This window comes from Melanerpes formicivorus, unplaced genomic scaffold (genome assembly GCF_026170545.1).
Source record: "Melanerpes formicivorus ecotype bairdi unplaced genomic scaffold, bMelFor1.0.p_v2 SCAF_13, whole genome shotgun sequence".
Classification (NCBI taxonomy): domain Eukaryota; kingdom Metazoa; phylum Chordata; class Aves; order Piciformes; family Picidae; genus Melanerpes; species Melanerpes formicivorus.
Window position 1 is genome coordinate 11577358 of NW_027142365.1, and position 13841 is coordinate 11591198.

At 54.0% G+C, this 13841-nt stretch overlaps 1 protein-coding gene across 10 annotated transcripts in view; it reads left to right on the plus strand.

The window, feature by feature from the left end:
• Positions 1-13841, plus strand: part of MAP4 (microtubule associated protein 4) — a 135881-nt gene that overhangs the window by 86365 nt on the left and 35675 nt on the right. For 9 of the 10 annotated variants that reach the window (XM_068146117.1, XM_068146116.1, XM_068146113.1 and 6 more), the window contains one exon: positions 577-4665. The exons of the other annotated variant lie outside the window; for it this stretch is intronic. In XM_068146117.1, the coding sequence (XP_068002218.1) occupies positions 577-4665 (4089 nt within the window). The remainder of the gene's footprint in view (positions 1-576; positions 4666-13841) is intronic. 10 annotated transcript variants of the gene reach the window in all.

Below are 13841 nucleotides of genomic sequence, written 5' to 3' on the forward strand. Positions count from 1 at the left end.
GCTAAGGAAACCTGGTGCTGCTGGTGATGGGGCACAGCAAACCGCTCCTGCTGCAGAGGTTCTGCCTCCTGCTGCTCCCCCTGTGGTGCTGGGGGAACCTGGGCTCTTCTGCTCCCCCTTCCTTGCTCCTTCTCCCTTCCCTGGGCTTCATCTTTCCACTCAAAACTTCTGTTCCCACATTTTGGAAGGATGCCAGCTGGAGATATAAAAAGCTCTGGATCTGTTCTCTGGCTGAGACCAAACGGATCCTTCGTGCATTTTTAAGCCCTGGTGGCATGTCCTCACAGGACCTGCTGCTGTGTGCTGGGCTGAGAGCAGCTCCCAGCCAGGAATCAGGCAACCTTGAGCAGCTTTGATGTCTTTATCGGTGGGGTTTGTGTGTCAGGCTCTATCCCAGCCCTGCTGAGGCAGCTGTAGAGCCGGTGCGGTGGCAGTGCTGGTGAATCCTGCCTGTGTGAGCGGTGTGGAGAGCTTCAGGTGGCTCAGATGCGTACAGAGGGATCTGTAGCCAGTTAGTTTGTGCTCTGAGCAAGCCCACAGCCTCCTCGATGTTTGAGCAGCCTTCCTGTATTCCAGGTCTCCCCACTGCACAAATAAGGCAACCTCCCAAAGCGAGTGCCCGCGGGCTCGGCAGAGCAGACCCTGCCCCGCTGCCTGTTGCACGTGGCCCAGAGGAGCCTGCGGTAGGTGTCCCCCAGCGGAGGAGCGCGGAGGCCGCGGCAGAGGCCTCTCCTGCGGCGGAGCCGGGGTGTGTGGCTGCGGGCCCGCCTCGCAGCCGGGGTCCGCACGCACAGCGGCCGCCCGGCGCGGGGCCGGAGCTGGCGGAGGGCCGCAGAGACCTGCCGAGGGACGGCTGGGCTCTGGAAGGTTCTCTGGCCCTTGTGAAGAAGAAGAAGAAGAAACCAAAACAAAAGAGAAACCAGCTGCCAAGGACAATGGAGTTCTGGGATGGAAATGCAACAGGCTCGAGAGCTTCCAGAGCTTCTCCCTGTCCCCCGGCGCCGGCTGAGGCCGGCAGAGAGCAGGCAGCTCCCTCAGGAAGCAGAGCCTGGGAGAAGCCAAAGGATGCTAAAATAACAAGTGGGGAGCAAAAGGCCACCTCGGTGCCAGCACCAACAGAGTGGGCCCCAGCACCCAGTGTGCCCTTGGAGTCCCTGCTGGGTGCCAGAAATGGGGACATCCTGAGACCAGAAGAAAGGAGAGGGGACAGTTTGATCTTGCAATCAAAAGGCAAAGGAGAAGAGGTTCCCCTGGAGCAGGTAGGCAAGAACAAGGTGGGAGAATCTGTGACAGCAAAGGGGCCAACCAAGCCCATGGGGAGAGAGTTTCTTGATCAAGAGAAGTTGGAGCATAAGAAGCCAGAATGTGCTGACCTGGCAGCATCAGCTCCAGAGGTGATCAACCTAAGCAAAGCAGAAACTCCTCTGCAGACCAAGCCTCCCAGCTTGCTCCCTTCTGGTGGAGGTAAGGAGGCCAAACACATATCTCCCAGTGAAACTATCCACCCTGAGCTTCAGACTTCCAGTGGTTCACTGGAGGCAGCAGCAAAGAAAAGAGAGAGCCATGGGAAAAGCAAAGGGGCTGAGAAAGAATCCTTCAAACAGCCCAGGGAACTTCCTAAGGAGCCAAAGGCAGCTGAGGAACCAAAACCAGTGTCCTCTGATAGGTGCCTGGCTGTTGACTGTGGTACTTCAGAGGGAGCACTGAAGACCCCAGGAGATGCTCCTGAAGTGCCTTGCACACCATTTGCTTTAGCAAACCCCAAGGAGGCTCCTTCTTTGCAGAGGGAAAAGGCTGAGGGGTTCCCAGAACAGCCACTTCATCTGCCAGCCAAAGGTCCCACCTCTGCTGGGGCAGGGGACAGGGGGACAGGAGCAGATTCTTCTGAGAAAGCCCCAGGGCCAGGATCTCCTGCCTTGGAGCTGCAGCCTGGGAAAGATCCCAACCTTGCACAGGGCATGGACAGACCTAAAAAGAGGCATGGGGAAGGCAAAGTCAAGAAGATGAAAAGCTTCCCTGAGCAGATGGAAGGTGTCAGCAAGCTGAGTGATGGGGAGAGGGCAGAGGAGGCTGTCAGAGACACAAGTTCTCCTGCCAGGGACCGAAGTTCTGCCCATCCTTACCCTGCAGACAAGCCAAAAAAGAGGGGTAGTGATGGGAGAAGTAAAAAAGGTGACAGAAGTTTCTTCCAGCAGCCTTTTCTGGAGGGTAAGATGGACCCAGGTAGTTTTGCTGAGATGGATAAAGCCCAGGGAGTTGGTGCTAAAGGCAGAGAGAGGAGCTGTGTCACTGCCCCGTGCTCTCAGGAGGAGGCCTCAGATGGAGCCAGCAGCCAAAGGCCCAGTGGAGGGGTAGCAGGAGAGCCCAAGGAAAACACTGGGAGAAATGAAGTAGCTGGTGTGTGTGCTTCAGCCCAACCCTTCCTGCTGGAGAGCAGGACAGGAAGGGAAAAGCATCTTGCTGTGGCTGACAGCAGCAGCCAAAAAGAGGTGGGTTGGATTACTCAGGGCAAAGAGGCTGGAATGACCCCAGCAGGTGAATCAGTTGTGGGGAGACCTGAAGTGACCCTGGTGGCAGAGAAACCTAGGAAGAGGTGCAGTGATGGACAAAGGAAGAAGCCTGAGAAGAGCCCTCTGGGGCAGAGAGCTGGTCTGGATGCTGGGGTGGGAACAGTCAGGTGTCCCAGCAACGAGAAGGTGGCTGGAAACACAAGAGAAATGACCTTTGAGAGGGATGAGAGGTCTGGGTTTGGGAGGGAGCTTTGGCTGGAGAGTCAGAGAGGGGTCACTAAAGAGGTGCTGGAAGAGCCTGAGGCACATGGGGACACCAGAAGAAGTTTCTCTAATCAAGCAAATCCTTCAGGTGATAAAATAAAGACTTTAGGGACAGAAATATTCAGCACTAAAGAGCCTTGGCCCAAGGGTAAGGAGCTAGACAGACCTGAGCCTCTCCCAGAGCATGGGGCAGACACAGCCATGGCCCATGATCCCACCATGGCCCATGATCCCACCATGGCCCATGATCCCACCAGGGACAAGCCTAAGAAAAAAAGTAGGGATGTGAAAAGGAAAAAGGCAGAAAATAGTCCTGAGCAGGGTTCAGGTGCCACCCTTGCAGCAGGGGAAGAGGTGGGAAGGAGTAAAGCTCAGCCTCTTGATAAAGGCAAAGACCCTCACTGCAGCACTTCAGGGAGGCCACTGGGAGACCTGGCTGCTGCCACTGAAGGTCAAGCTCCTGCTGTGCCTCTGGAGCCAGAGAAGTCACAGGCAGGCAGCGAAGAGAAATGCAGAAGGTTGGAGGTGAGCTTGCCACAGCCACTTCTGGAGCAGAAAGCTGGTGCAGAGGTGTTTTCTCCTCCTGACTTGGAGATAACAAACAAATCTGAAGCAGAAAGTCCCTCTCCTTGCAGCAGCAGGGGTGGCCTTGCTGCCCCAGAGCAGCCAGCAGGTGACACTTTGGCCACAGTTCCTGAGAGATCTAAAAAGAGGAGTCACGATGGAAGCAGTAAAAAGGCTGCAAACCCCTCTGAGCAGCCTGGGTTTGTGGAGCCAAACCCAAAGAGGAGTGAAGTGCAGTCCCCCAGGGGGGCTGGGGAGGACCATGGAGGGGCAGAGATGGATGTGGTGGATGAAAACAGAAATGTGAAGAACTTCCCCCTTGGCCCTCAAGTGCTTTGGAACAATAAAGGAAGTGCATTGGAGCCCTTTGCTCAGGCTGCAGGAACTGGCCCTGCTGACATGGGCTTCCCAAAGCAGACAGATGAGGGTGCAAGAAGTGAGGACCTTTCTCATCCTCCTCCCGCTCCAGCAGCAGAGAAAAGCAGCCCAGAGCCCAGATCTGGGGCTGAGAAGGAGAAACAGACACAGAAACCTTGTGAGCAGCCAATGAGCCTGGGACACAGAGAGCCAGCTGCTTCCCAGGCTGGCAGGGAGGCACTTCCTTCAGATCTTGCAGTGCAAGAGGACACTGCACCAAAGAAGGATGAAGCTCACTTCTGGCCAGTGGCAAAGGTGGATGAGAAAGAAATGAGAACTGATGATGAAAAGCAAAACACTGACCAAGTTTCCCCAGACCTCCCTCAGAAGGGGGCAGATCCCAAACCCGAAGCAGCCTCTCTACGTGCCAAAGGCACAGAGAAACTAGAAGGCACCATCCCTCCTGGAGAGGACACTGGGGGCATCTCCCCAGGGGGTGCAGCCACACCAGAGTGTGGAGCAGGAGCAGCCCTGCCACAGCTTGTGGTGGAGAATGGAGCTGCAGAGGCTCAGCTGGATGGAGGCACAAAGAGTTTGGACAATAAAGTGAGCGCAGCAGAGGCTGCCGGTGTAACACTGGCAGCTGCCCAGCGTCCTCCAGATGCCACCAAAGGCTCTGCTCAGCCTGCAGAAGAGAGTGCTGCTCATGCTGGGGAAGCTCACTTGAAGGATGGCCCAAAGGCTGGGGCAGATCAGCCTCAAGCCACAGCTAAAGGCAAAGAAGAAAGTGAACCCCAAGGTGTGAAGGAGGCAAAGAAAGAGCGAATCAAAGCAGCAGCACCGCTGAAGGGCTACATGAGACCCACCATGGCGAGAGGGGTGCCAGCTGTGCCAGCCAGCTCTGCTGCAGCCAGAGAGAAACCAAAGCAGCTGAGAGTCCCCGGTGTGAGCCGGCAGAGGCAAGAGCAAGGTGTGTGTGTGTGGTGTGGGCTGGCAGCAGTAACCCAGGCAGCTTGTGCCTGCTTGGTGGCACGTTGGCATGACCGTGGTGGTTAATCCTGGGTGGCACAGGCGAGCGGGGCATGGCCGGGGGTGTTCTGGCTGTGGGTTCTGCTTGCCTGTCTCACGGCCCTAATCCCTGGTGTGGAAGGACTGACAGCTTGGTCTGAGTTGCAGAACTCTGGGTTGTTTCCATGGATGTTGGTGAATATCTCAGGAAGCTTGCACTTTTGGGTGGTGTTAGCTCAGCTGCTGGGCACCCCAGGCACCGGCAGGGTGAATCACCCTGGTCACTGCCCGGCGCTGTGTGCCGCTGGGCAAGGAGCCCAGAAACACCGTGTAGGAAATGTTCTCATGTTGCAGGGTCTGGGCTTAATCCCACCTCAGCCTGACTGCAACCTCCTCCTCCTCCCCCTGCAGCTGGTTGATGACTTTATCACCAGCTTCCTTGAGCTGCTGCATCCCCCAGGTGCTCTCCCTGCTTGAATAACAGAAAGCAGTGGATCAGGTTGCCCAGGGAGGTGTAAATGCCCCTTCCTTGGAGGTGTTCAGGGCCAGGTTGGATGAGGCCTTGAGCAGCATGGTCTAGTAGAAGGTGTCCCTGCCCATGGCAGGGAGGTGGAACTAGATGATCTTTAAGATCCCTTCCAACCCAACCCACTCCATGAATCTGTGGTAATTCTGGCCCAGCAGAGTTACACAAACAGTAGCAGGAGTGGTGAAGATTTCATTCTCGATCCCTCGGAGGGACTCTGGACAGACTGGTAAGCACTAGGACTGTTTGTCCTGGCTGTTGTCCAGGGAGCAAATTCCCTCTGCTCACAGGACATGAAATGGAATTCATTTCATAGCACTGAATGAAGTTCACTGGAACTTTAAAATGGAGAATGTGGTACAGACACAGGAGAAGTAACCAGTATTGCTCTACTTCTGCTCATTCCAAACCTTCCTCAGCCAGACCTGGCACCACCTCTGTGAATTCCACTCTGCTGAGTTCATAGATTCATAGAATGGTTTGGGTTGGAAGGGGCCTTAAAGATCATCCACTTCCAGCCCCCTGCCACACCTCCCAGTAGCCCAGGATGCTCAGGGCCTCATCCAAGCTGGCCTTGAGCACCTCCAAGGAGAGGGTATCCTCAGCCTCCCTGGGCAACCTGTTCCAGTGTCTCACCACCCTCACTGCCCAGAATTTCTTCCTCTTCTCTAGTCTCAGTCTCCCCTCTTGCAGCTCAAAGCCATTGCCCCTCGTCCTGTTACTACAAGCCCTTGTCCAAAGTCTCTCCCCAGCTTTCTTGTAGCCCCCCTTCAGCTACTGGAAGGTTGCTCTAAGGCGCTGGGGAAGTTTCTCCCTGCCCTGAGGTGCTCTTTGGGGTTTTTTTGCCTTGTCATCAGGCATGGAAGTTTGTCCCTGCTGCCAGTTTGCATGATGCAGACACTAACTCCGCCAGCGCCCGGCTCCGGCGCGCTTAACACGCTGCTCAGGTTCTGGGAGGGCTGTTGTAATTTTAATGAGTGTTGCATAACCTGAAGTGGTTCTATTTTAGTGAAAGTGGTGTTCTCTGCATGAACTTGTGCCTGCAGAAGTGATGTTCTTTGGTGCATGATGCTACAAAGGAGAGGGTAAAGCTGCAGGCAGCATCTTGGTGACGAACCCAATGTTTCTTTCAAGCCTTGCCATAGTCTGCTGGGATCTTTCTCTCCCTTTGCTCACTCTTGGGTTCATGGGAGCAGGATTTTAGTGGCAGATCCATGCTGCAACAAAAAAAAAAGGAGAGAAGCTGTTGCTGGAGGTTTTGCCCAGGTAAAGTGTGCTTGGAATTGAAGGAGTCTTGGTTCAGAGCAGGACTTCAGCCTGTGAGTACCTTGGTTCATGCTCTGCAATTCTCAGTTGGCCAGACCAAAGTTTACACAGGACTCATGTTCAGTTGCTTCATCCTTCCAGCACTTCAGAGCCTCGAGGCTTGTGGCTTTTTTGAGAGAGTCTCTAAATCTCAGAATCCTCAAATCCCAGCATGCTGGGGTTGGAAGGGACATCTGGAGGTCATCCAGTCCAACCCCCCTGCTAAAGCAGGGCACCCACAGCGGCTTGCCCAGGATCACAATGGCTGGGGGTGGGGGTTGGAAGCTCTCCAGAGAAGGAGACTGCACAACCTCTCTGGGCAGCCTGGGACAGGGCTCCATCACCCTCACAACAAAGAACTTTCCCCTCCTGTTCATATGGAACCTCCTGAGTTGGTGAGGGGAAGTTTTCAGTCAACCAGTGCTGAGCTTTTTGACTCAGATTCACTGCCAGCATGCCTGGCACCAATGAGCTGTGAACCCTGAGTGAATCCCTGGGTTGGTACCACTGGTGTGGAAGGGCCTCAGGCTGGGTGTGAGGGTGGAACAATGAATTCCTGCAGCACCTGGGCACCAGCTAACACCAGAAATCACTGGAGGGGAAGGTGTTGAGGGTCATGGCCATGAATATGAGTGTGTTTCTGTAGTGGGCATAGAACAGCTACAGAGATCCAGGAGATCAGAGTCACAGACTGGTGAAGGGACCTTCAAAGCTCCTCCAGTCCAACCCCCTGCAGTCAGCAAGGACATCTGCAACTAAAGCAGGTTGCCCAGAGCCCCAGACAGCCTGACCTGCAATGGATCTAGGGATGGGGCATCTCCCACCTCTCTGGGCAACCTGGGCCAGGCTCTCACCACCCTCAACATCAAAATTCTCTTCCTTCTTTCCAGTCTGAATCTCCTTCTTTGAGTTCAAACCATCACTCCTTGTCATGTCCCAACAGGCCCTGATCAAAAGTTTGTCCCCAGCTTTCTGGTCAGCCCCTTGAAGCACTGAAAGGCCACCAGAAGGTCTCCCTGGAGCCTGCTCTTCCCCAGTTGAACAACCCCAGTTCTCTCAGCCTGGCCTCACAGTAGAAGGATTCTAGCCCCTGGTGGTTCGTTCCAGTTGTTCACTGATCTGCTGTGGCCATGGGCTCTTCATGCCCATCCATGCTTCTGTTACAGTGACAATTCACCACTCAAAGGTTTCCTGTTCTCTCCTGCCACCAGAACTTGGCCAGCATTTCACCTGTGTTTGTCAGGGAGGATCATGGAGCTCACCCCGTGCCATCCCTCCCATCCACTCATGTCAGACATTTCTTTCCCTAATGGGCATCAGTCATCTACCACCATCACAGCCACTCCTGGAGATATTTTGGAGCATCTTCCACCAACTTTTAGCAGCTACAGTCTCCATAGTCAGGCTCCCTAGCATCTTCTGGGATCCCAGGATGGCTTTCCTGGCTGCATCAGCTCTTCTTTGTGCTGCTAGAATTGGTGTCAGCTCTGTCATCAGCTCCACTGGGAGCCATGGCAACCAGGATGCTGCAGGGTTCTCTCAGTGACAGTCACAGAATCACAGAATGGGTGGGGGCTGGAAGGGATCTCTGGAGATCATCCAGCCCAACCACCTGCTAAAGGAGAGCATCCACAGCAGCTTGCCCAGGATCACAGTGGCCAGGTGGCTTTGGAAGCTCTCCAGAGAAGAAGACTCCACAGCCTCTCTGGGCAGCCTGCTGCAGGGCTCCAGCACCCTCACAACAAAGAATTTCTTCTCCTGCTCAGATGGAACCTCCTGGGTTGATGATGGGAGGTGTTCAGTCATCCAGTGCTGAGCCATTTGGCTGAGATTCACTGCCAGCATCCCTCTTCCCTTCACTCCTCAGGCTGTATTTCAACATTGAGGCTCCAAATGCCTGTTCTCCCCCAGAAGTGTCCTCACAGCATATTCTCTATTTGCAAAGGAAATTCACCTCTGTCAGGGTGTTGGGCTTTCTGTCTGCTCCTCCTCTGTCATTTGCCCAAGCTCTTCAGGAAGGGGCTGGTTCATGTGGAGTGATGCTCTGGGCTTTCTGCTGGTGGAGTCAAGCCCTTATTGTGCTACCACACTGTGGCCTAGACAGTTGTCTCTCTCCACTGTTGGTCCCTTCTCCCAGGGAACAAGTGCAGGACAAGAGGAAATGGCCTCAGGGTGCCCCAGGGAAGGCTCAGGTTGGACACGAGGAACAATTTCTGCCCCTTTAGGGTTGTCCAGGCCTGACCCAGGCTGCCCAAGGCAGTGGTGGAGTCCCCATCCTCGAGGAGTTTCAAAGCTGTGGAGATGTGGTGCTGAGGGCCATGGTTTGGTGGTGCCCTGGCAGTGCTGGGTTCATGGTTGGACTCTGAAAAGTCTCTTCCAATCCAAATGCTGTTGTGTGATTCCGTTTGGTTGAGCAGGACAAAGTGTGTGTGAGCCAATCCGAGTGTGTGAAGGGCAGGGCTTTTAGCAGAGCTTGTCCTTGATGGTCCTGGTCACTCTGCTCAGGCACAGTTGTTGATCACAACAGTTAATTAGAGGCCAGGCTAGCTGGGGGTGCTGACCACCAGCTGCTCATCATCCTGGAAAGTGATGTTGCCTTAGAAACGGGTGCCAAGGACTGCATGGAGTGATTGGGTTAGATTAGGGGGAAAAAAACCCCAGCAGAGGCATTAGAAGGGATCAGAGATGGCTTGGGGAGCCAGCAAAAATAGAAACACGAGGCTGATTCATCTGCTGAGGCTGGGAGCCTGCAGATTGGGCACTGCCTGCTGACGTGGCCATGTAGTGATCTTGGGCTGCTGGCTCTGGCCCAGCCCCAGCCCAGGGGCCACGCTTCACCCGCTGGAGCCCACGGAAGGGGACAGGGGCACTTTGCAGGTTCTGCAGCAGGTAGGGAGTTTTGGGTTGTGTTCAGAGCTGCAACATGGGCATGAAAATACAGGCAAGCAGCTCAGAAAAACCACTTCTTGTGGATCATAGTGGTACTGAGACTTCTGCCTGTGCTCAGCCTCCCTGATGGGCTTGTGCCAGCTGATCTGGGAAAAGGCAGAGGATGGGAACAGGCAGGAGAGACCCTTCCTGCTGGTGAAGCAGGCTGCTGTGTCACCACTGGAAAGGTGTGAGAACCTCCAGGCAGAATCTCCATACCCAGGAGCTGGACCAAGGTCTGACTTTGGAAGAGCTTGTAACTGTGTGAGGCCTTCAGGACTCAGTACTGGGGTCAGTGTTGGGCCTCCCCCTTAGAAGAGTATGGAATCTGCCTCAGAGCTGAACTCAGGGTAGAAGCAGTGGATGGGCTTCCTTTCAGGCCTCTAACTTACCCTTCTAACCCAACTTCTCTGCAGCACCAGGCCTTTCTCACTCAAGTTGTTTGCCCAATTTGCCCAAATCCTGCCTGCTGGACACCCTCCTACCCTTTCCTGCTCCTCTTCCTTGACTTGTTTCTCTTCTAATTCTTTAAACGTGTCATGGGAGCCTACAGGAAGGCTGCAGAGGGACTTTTCCTAAGGCTGTCTAACAACAGGACAAGGGGGAACCCTTTGAAGCTGAGGGTTAGACTGGATCTGAGGAAGAAGTTCTTCGATACAAGGGTGGTGAGACTCTGGAATTGGTTGCCCAGAGTGGTTGTGGATGCCTCTCCCCTGGAGGTGTTGAAGGCCAGGCTGAATGAGGCTTTGAGCAACCAAGTCTAGCTGAGGGGCATCCCTGCCCATGGCAGGGGTTTGGAGTAGATGATCCCTCAGGTCCCTTCCAACCTGAGCCATTCTGTGAAGAGACTGGGACCAGAGCTCCAGGATAAGGACTTTGCTGGTCATGTCCTGTGAGTGACCACTTCTCTGAGAACAGAATAGAATTAACCAGGTTGGAAAAGACCTTTGGCATCATTGAGTCCAACCTATCATCCAACACCATCTAATCAACTAAACCACAGTACTGAGCACCCCATCCAGTCTCTTCCTAAACACCTCCAGTGATGGTGACTCCACCACCTCCCTGGGCAGCACATTCCAATGGGCAATCACTCTTTCTATGAAGAACTCCTTCCTAACACCCAGCCTAAACCTCCCCTGGTGCAGCTTGAGACTGTGTTCTCCTGTTCTGGTGCTGGTTGCCTGGGAGAAAAGGCCAACCCCCACCTGGCTAACAACCTCCCTTCAGGTAGTTGTAGACAGCAATAAGGTCTCCTCCTCCAGGCTAAGCAACCCCAGCTCCCTCAGCCTCCCCTCATAGGGCTCCAAACCCCTCCCCAGCTTTGTTGCCCTTCTCTGGACACATTCCAGCAAGTCAACATCTTTCCTAAGCTGGCTGAAAGCTTAACACAAGCACCCTGGCACAGCTTTGGGAGCTGAATATTAATAAAGGGGAAAAAAATGGATTTAGGAGAAGACTTAGGCAGACTGAGAATGAGCACCTGCAAACATCATGCTACAGGCAGGATGAAGCTGCTGCAAAACTCTCAGGGTATGAACTCTGTGTTACCTCCATTAATGTCCTGAGACATTAAATATTAGATGACTCCAGAGCTCTTCCATAGCTAAGGCCTGAATATGCTTCATTTCCTCCACTAAATAATCAGCATGAAATAAATAAAGCAGCAGCAGTGGCTGTTCCTGGCTGTGTGTTGGACATGGTGAGTCAGGCTTTTCTTCCCAGTCAGGCAAAGCTCTTCTGGGCTGCAGGGCTTTGAAGGACCGGCCCCTAAAGCAAGGAGGAGCTTCTCCTCTATCACAAATGGTGGCTGTTGGCTTTAAAATTCAACTCAAACCAACCTAGGAGGTACTTTAGGATGCTTTGATGACTTATCCTCGCTCCTAGAGAAGGGCAGTAAGTGATCTCTGATGGATGGAGATTCCTTGTGTTGGGACTGACTGAGTGACAGAAGAGCATCAATAATTCCATGGGATTAGATGACTGCAGGGTCTACTGCTTTGGGGAGCAGACCAAATACTCCCAGACTGAGCAAGAGCTTGTCCTGAAGAAACAAGCATCTCCCCAGAGAGGATGTGACATCTCATTGTCTGGAGAGATTCCAAACCCACTTGTGATCCTGGGCAAGCTGCTGTGGGTGCCCCTGCTTTGGCAGGAGGGGTTGGACTGGATGATCTCCAGAGGTCCCTTCCAGCTCCTACCATGCTGGGATTCAGGGATTCTGTCCTACATCAGTTCTGAGACTGAGCCATGAGCTAGGGTCCCATTTTCCACCAGCAAAGACACCCCAGGAATATTTTAAGGGGGGGGGGGGGGGGGGGGAGGTTGGAATTGGTGGAGGCCTTTAGGGAAGTGGAGCTGGTGGGTGGAATTATTCTGGTTAATTACAGGGTGGCAGGAAAGATTCCTCTAACTTACAGCTCCTTAGTCATTGTTTTTAAATATAGCAGTGCCTGAAATTCAAAGCTTGAACACAAGGAGGTGAATGTGTGGATTGTAGCAGTTCCCAGCAGCAGGTTCAATTCAGGGGGCGTGGAGTAGCTTGGAGTCTCTGGGTGTAAAAATACATTCTGTGTTCAGTGGGAGCATGGCAGGGAGTCCTGGAGCTGCTGCATCTGGGAGGGAACTGCCCTCTGGGAAAGGACCTGGGGGCTTGGTGACAGTGACTGGAGATAAGCCAGCATGTGCTCAGGTGGCCAAGAAGGCCACCAGCATCCTGGCTTGGATCATCAGTGGTGTGGCCAGCAGGGGCAGGACGGGGATTGTCCCCCTGGACTGGGCACTGGTGAGGCCACACCTCCAATCCTGGGGTCAGTTTTGGGTCACTCACTCCAAGAAGCACATTGAGGGATTGGAGTGAGTCCAGAGAAGGGCAACAAAGCTGCTGAAGGGTTTGGAGAACAGGACTGGTGAGGAGCAGCTGAGGGACCTGAGGTTGTTGAGCCTGGAGAGAAGGAGGCTGAGGGGAGACCCTCTGGCTTCCTGTAAGGAGGTTGGAGCCAGCTTGGGGTTGGTCTCTTCTCCCAAGGAACAAACAAAAGCACAAGGGAAAATGACCTCGAGTTGCCCCAGGGCAGGTTCAGCTTGGACTTGAGAAACAATTTCTGCCCCTTCAGGGTTGTCAAGGCCTGACCCAGGCTGCCCAGGGCAGTGGTGAAGTTGTCATCCCTGGAGGGGTCTCAAAGCTGTGGAGATGTGGTGCTGAGGGCCATGGTTTGGTGGTGATCTGGCAGTGCTGAGTTAATGGTTGGACTCCCTGAGCTTAGAAGTTGTCTTCTGCTTAAATGGTTCTATGATTCTATGACAAAAATCTCCTCCTGGACTGCAGTCTGTTGGTGTCTGTGACAGTTTGTGTCTGTGGCCATTGTGACCTTGGTTCAAAGAAGGAAATTTACCTTAGTCAAGGATTGATCTGAGCCAGGCACTTAAGAAAAGAGACAACTCTGCAGTTTGGTGCTGATGCAAGGGCAGAATCCAGATGCCAGTGGCTGAGTGGTTAGAAGCATTCCAGGCTCCCAGTTTAATGATGTCCAAACCCAGTCAGAAAAGCCTTGGCTGTGGAGGCTTCGCAGGATGGCCGAGTAACGCTCTTGATCCGTGTTGGGACTGGGTCTGGGTAGATCAGCCCAACATGTGAAGTGCTGGGGGTGAATACAGTATGAAAAGCAAAGTGCAGCTCAAAAAATGTTGTAAGGGATCTTTATTTGAAAGCAAACCCATGTGAAGGTGACGTTTAAAGTGTCTCAGACCCCAAAACCTCTCTTCACCTGACCCGGTTCAGCCGGCGTGAGCCCTGTGGATTGTGAGTGCAGAAGGTCCTCGTGCCAGCCAGCTTGTGCCCATTGTTGGCTCCAGCCGAATACATTAAAGTGCCCTGCAAACAAAAGCCCTTGTGCTGAAAGGGGTCATTCAGAGCTGGAATGTTTGGGGCTGGGCTTGCTGGGGGGGTGGGGGGTTGGGTTTTGGTGTAAGGGGAGGAAAATTGCTGAGCTTAGGTGTGAAGCGTTGCTAAGAGTGGTTCAGCAGCAGGACCTGGTGGTTATCGGTGCGCTGATGGTGACAGGGTTTGGTAGAGAGCAAGGAGATGGCAACATTGCCCCCGCTGCCCGGCGCCCCGGGAAATGCTGCTCGCAGAGCAATGATTCCACAGGGATGGTCAAACCCCTCGCCTCGCATCCCGCCGGGGACGGGAGCTTCTGCTCAAGGAACAGGTTCATCTCCACTCTTCACAAAAGGATCAGGGGTTGGTTGGAACTAGTGGCTGGATCCAGTAAGTGAAGGCGTGCGGCAGGCAAGGGGGTGGGGAGGAAGGAGTTTTGTCATGAATAGAGGGGGCATGGTGTGTCGTCAGCGCAGCCGGCGAGCTGTTGGGAGCCGCC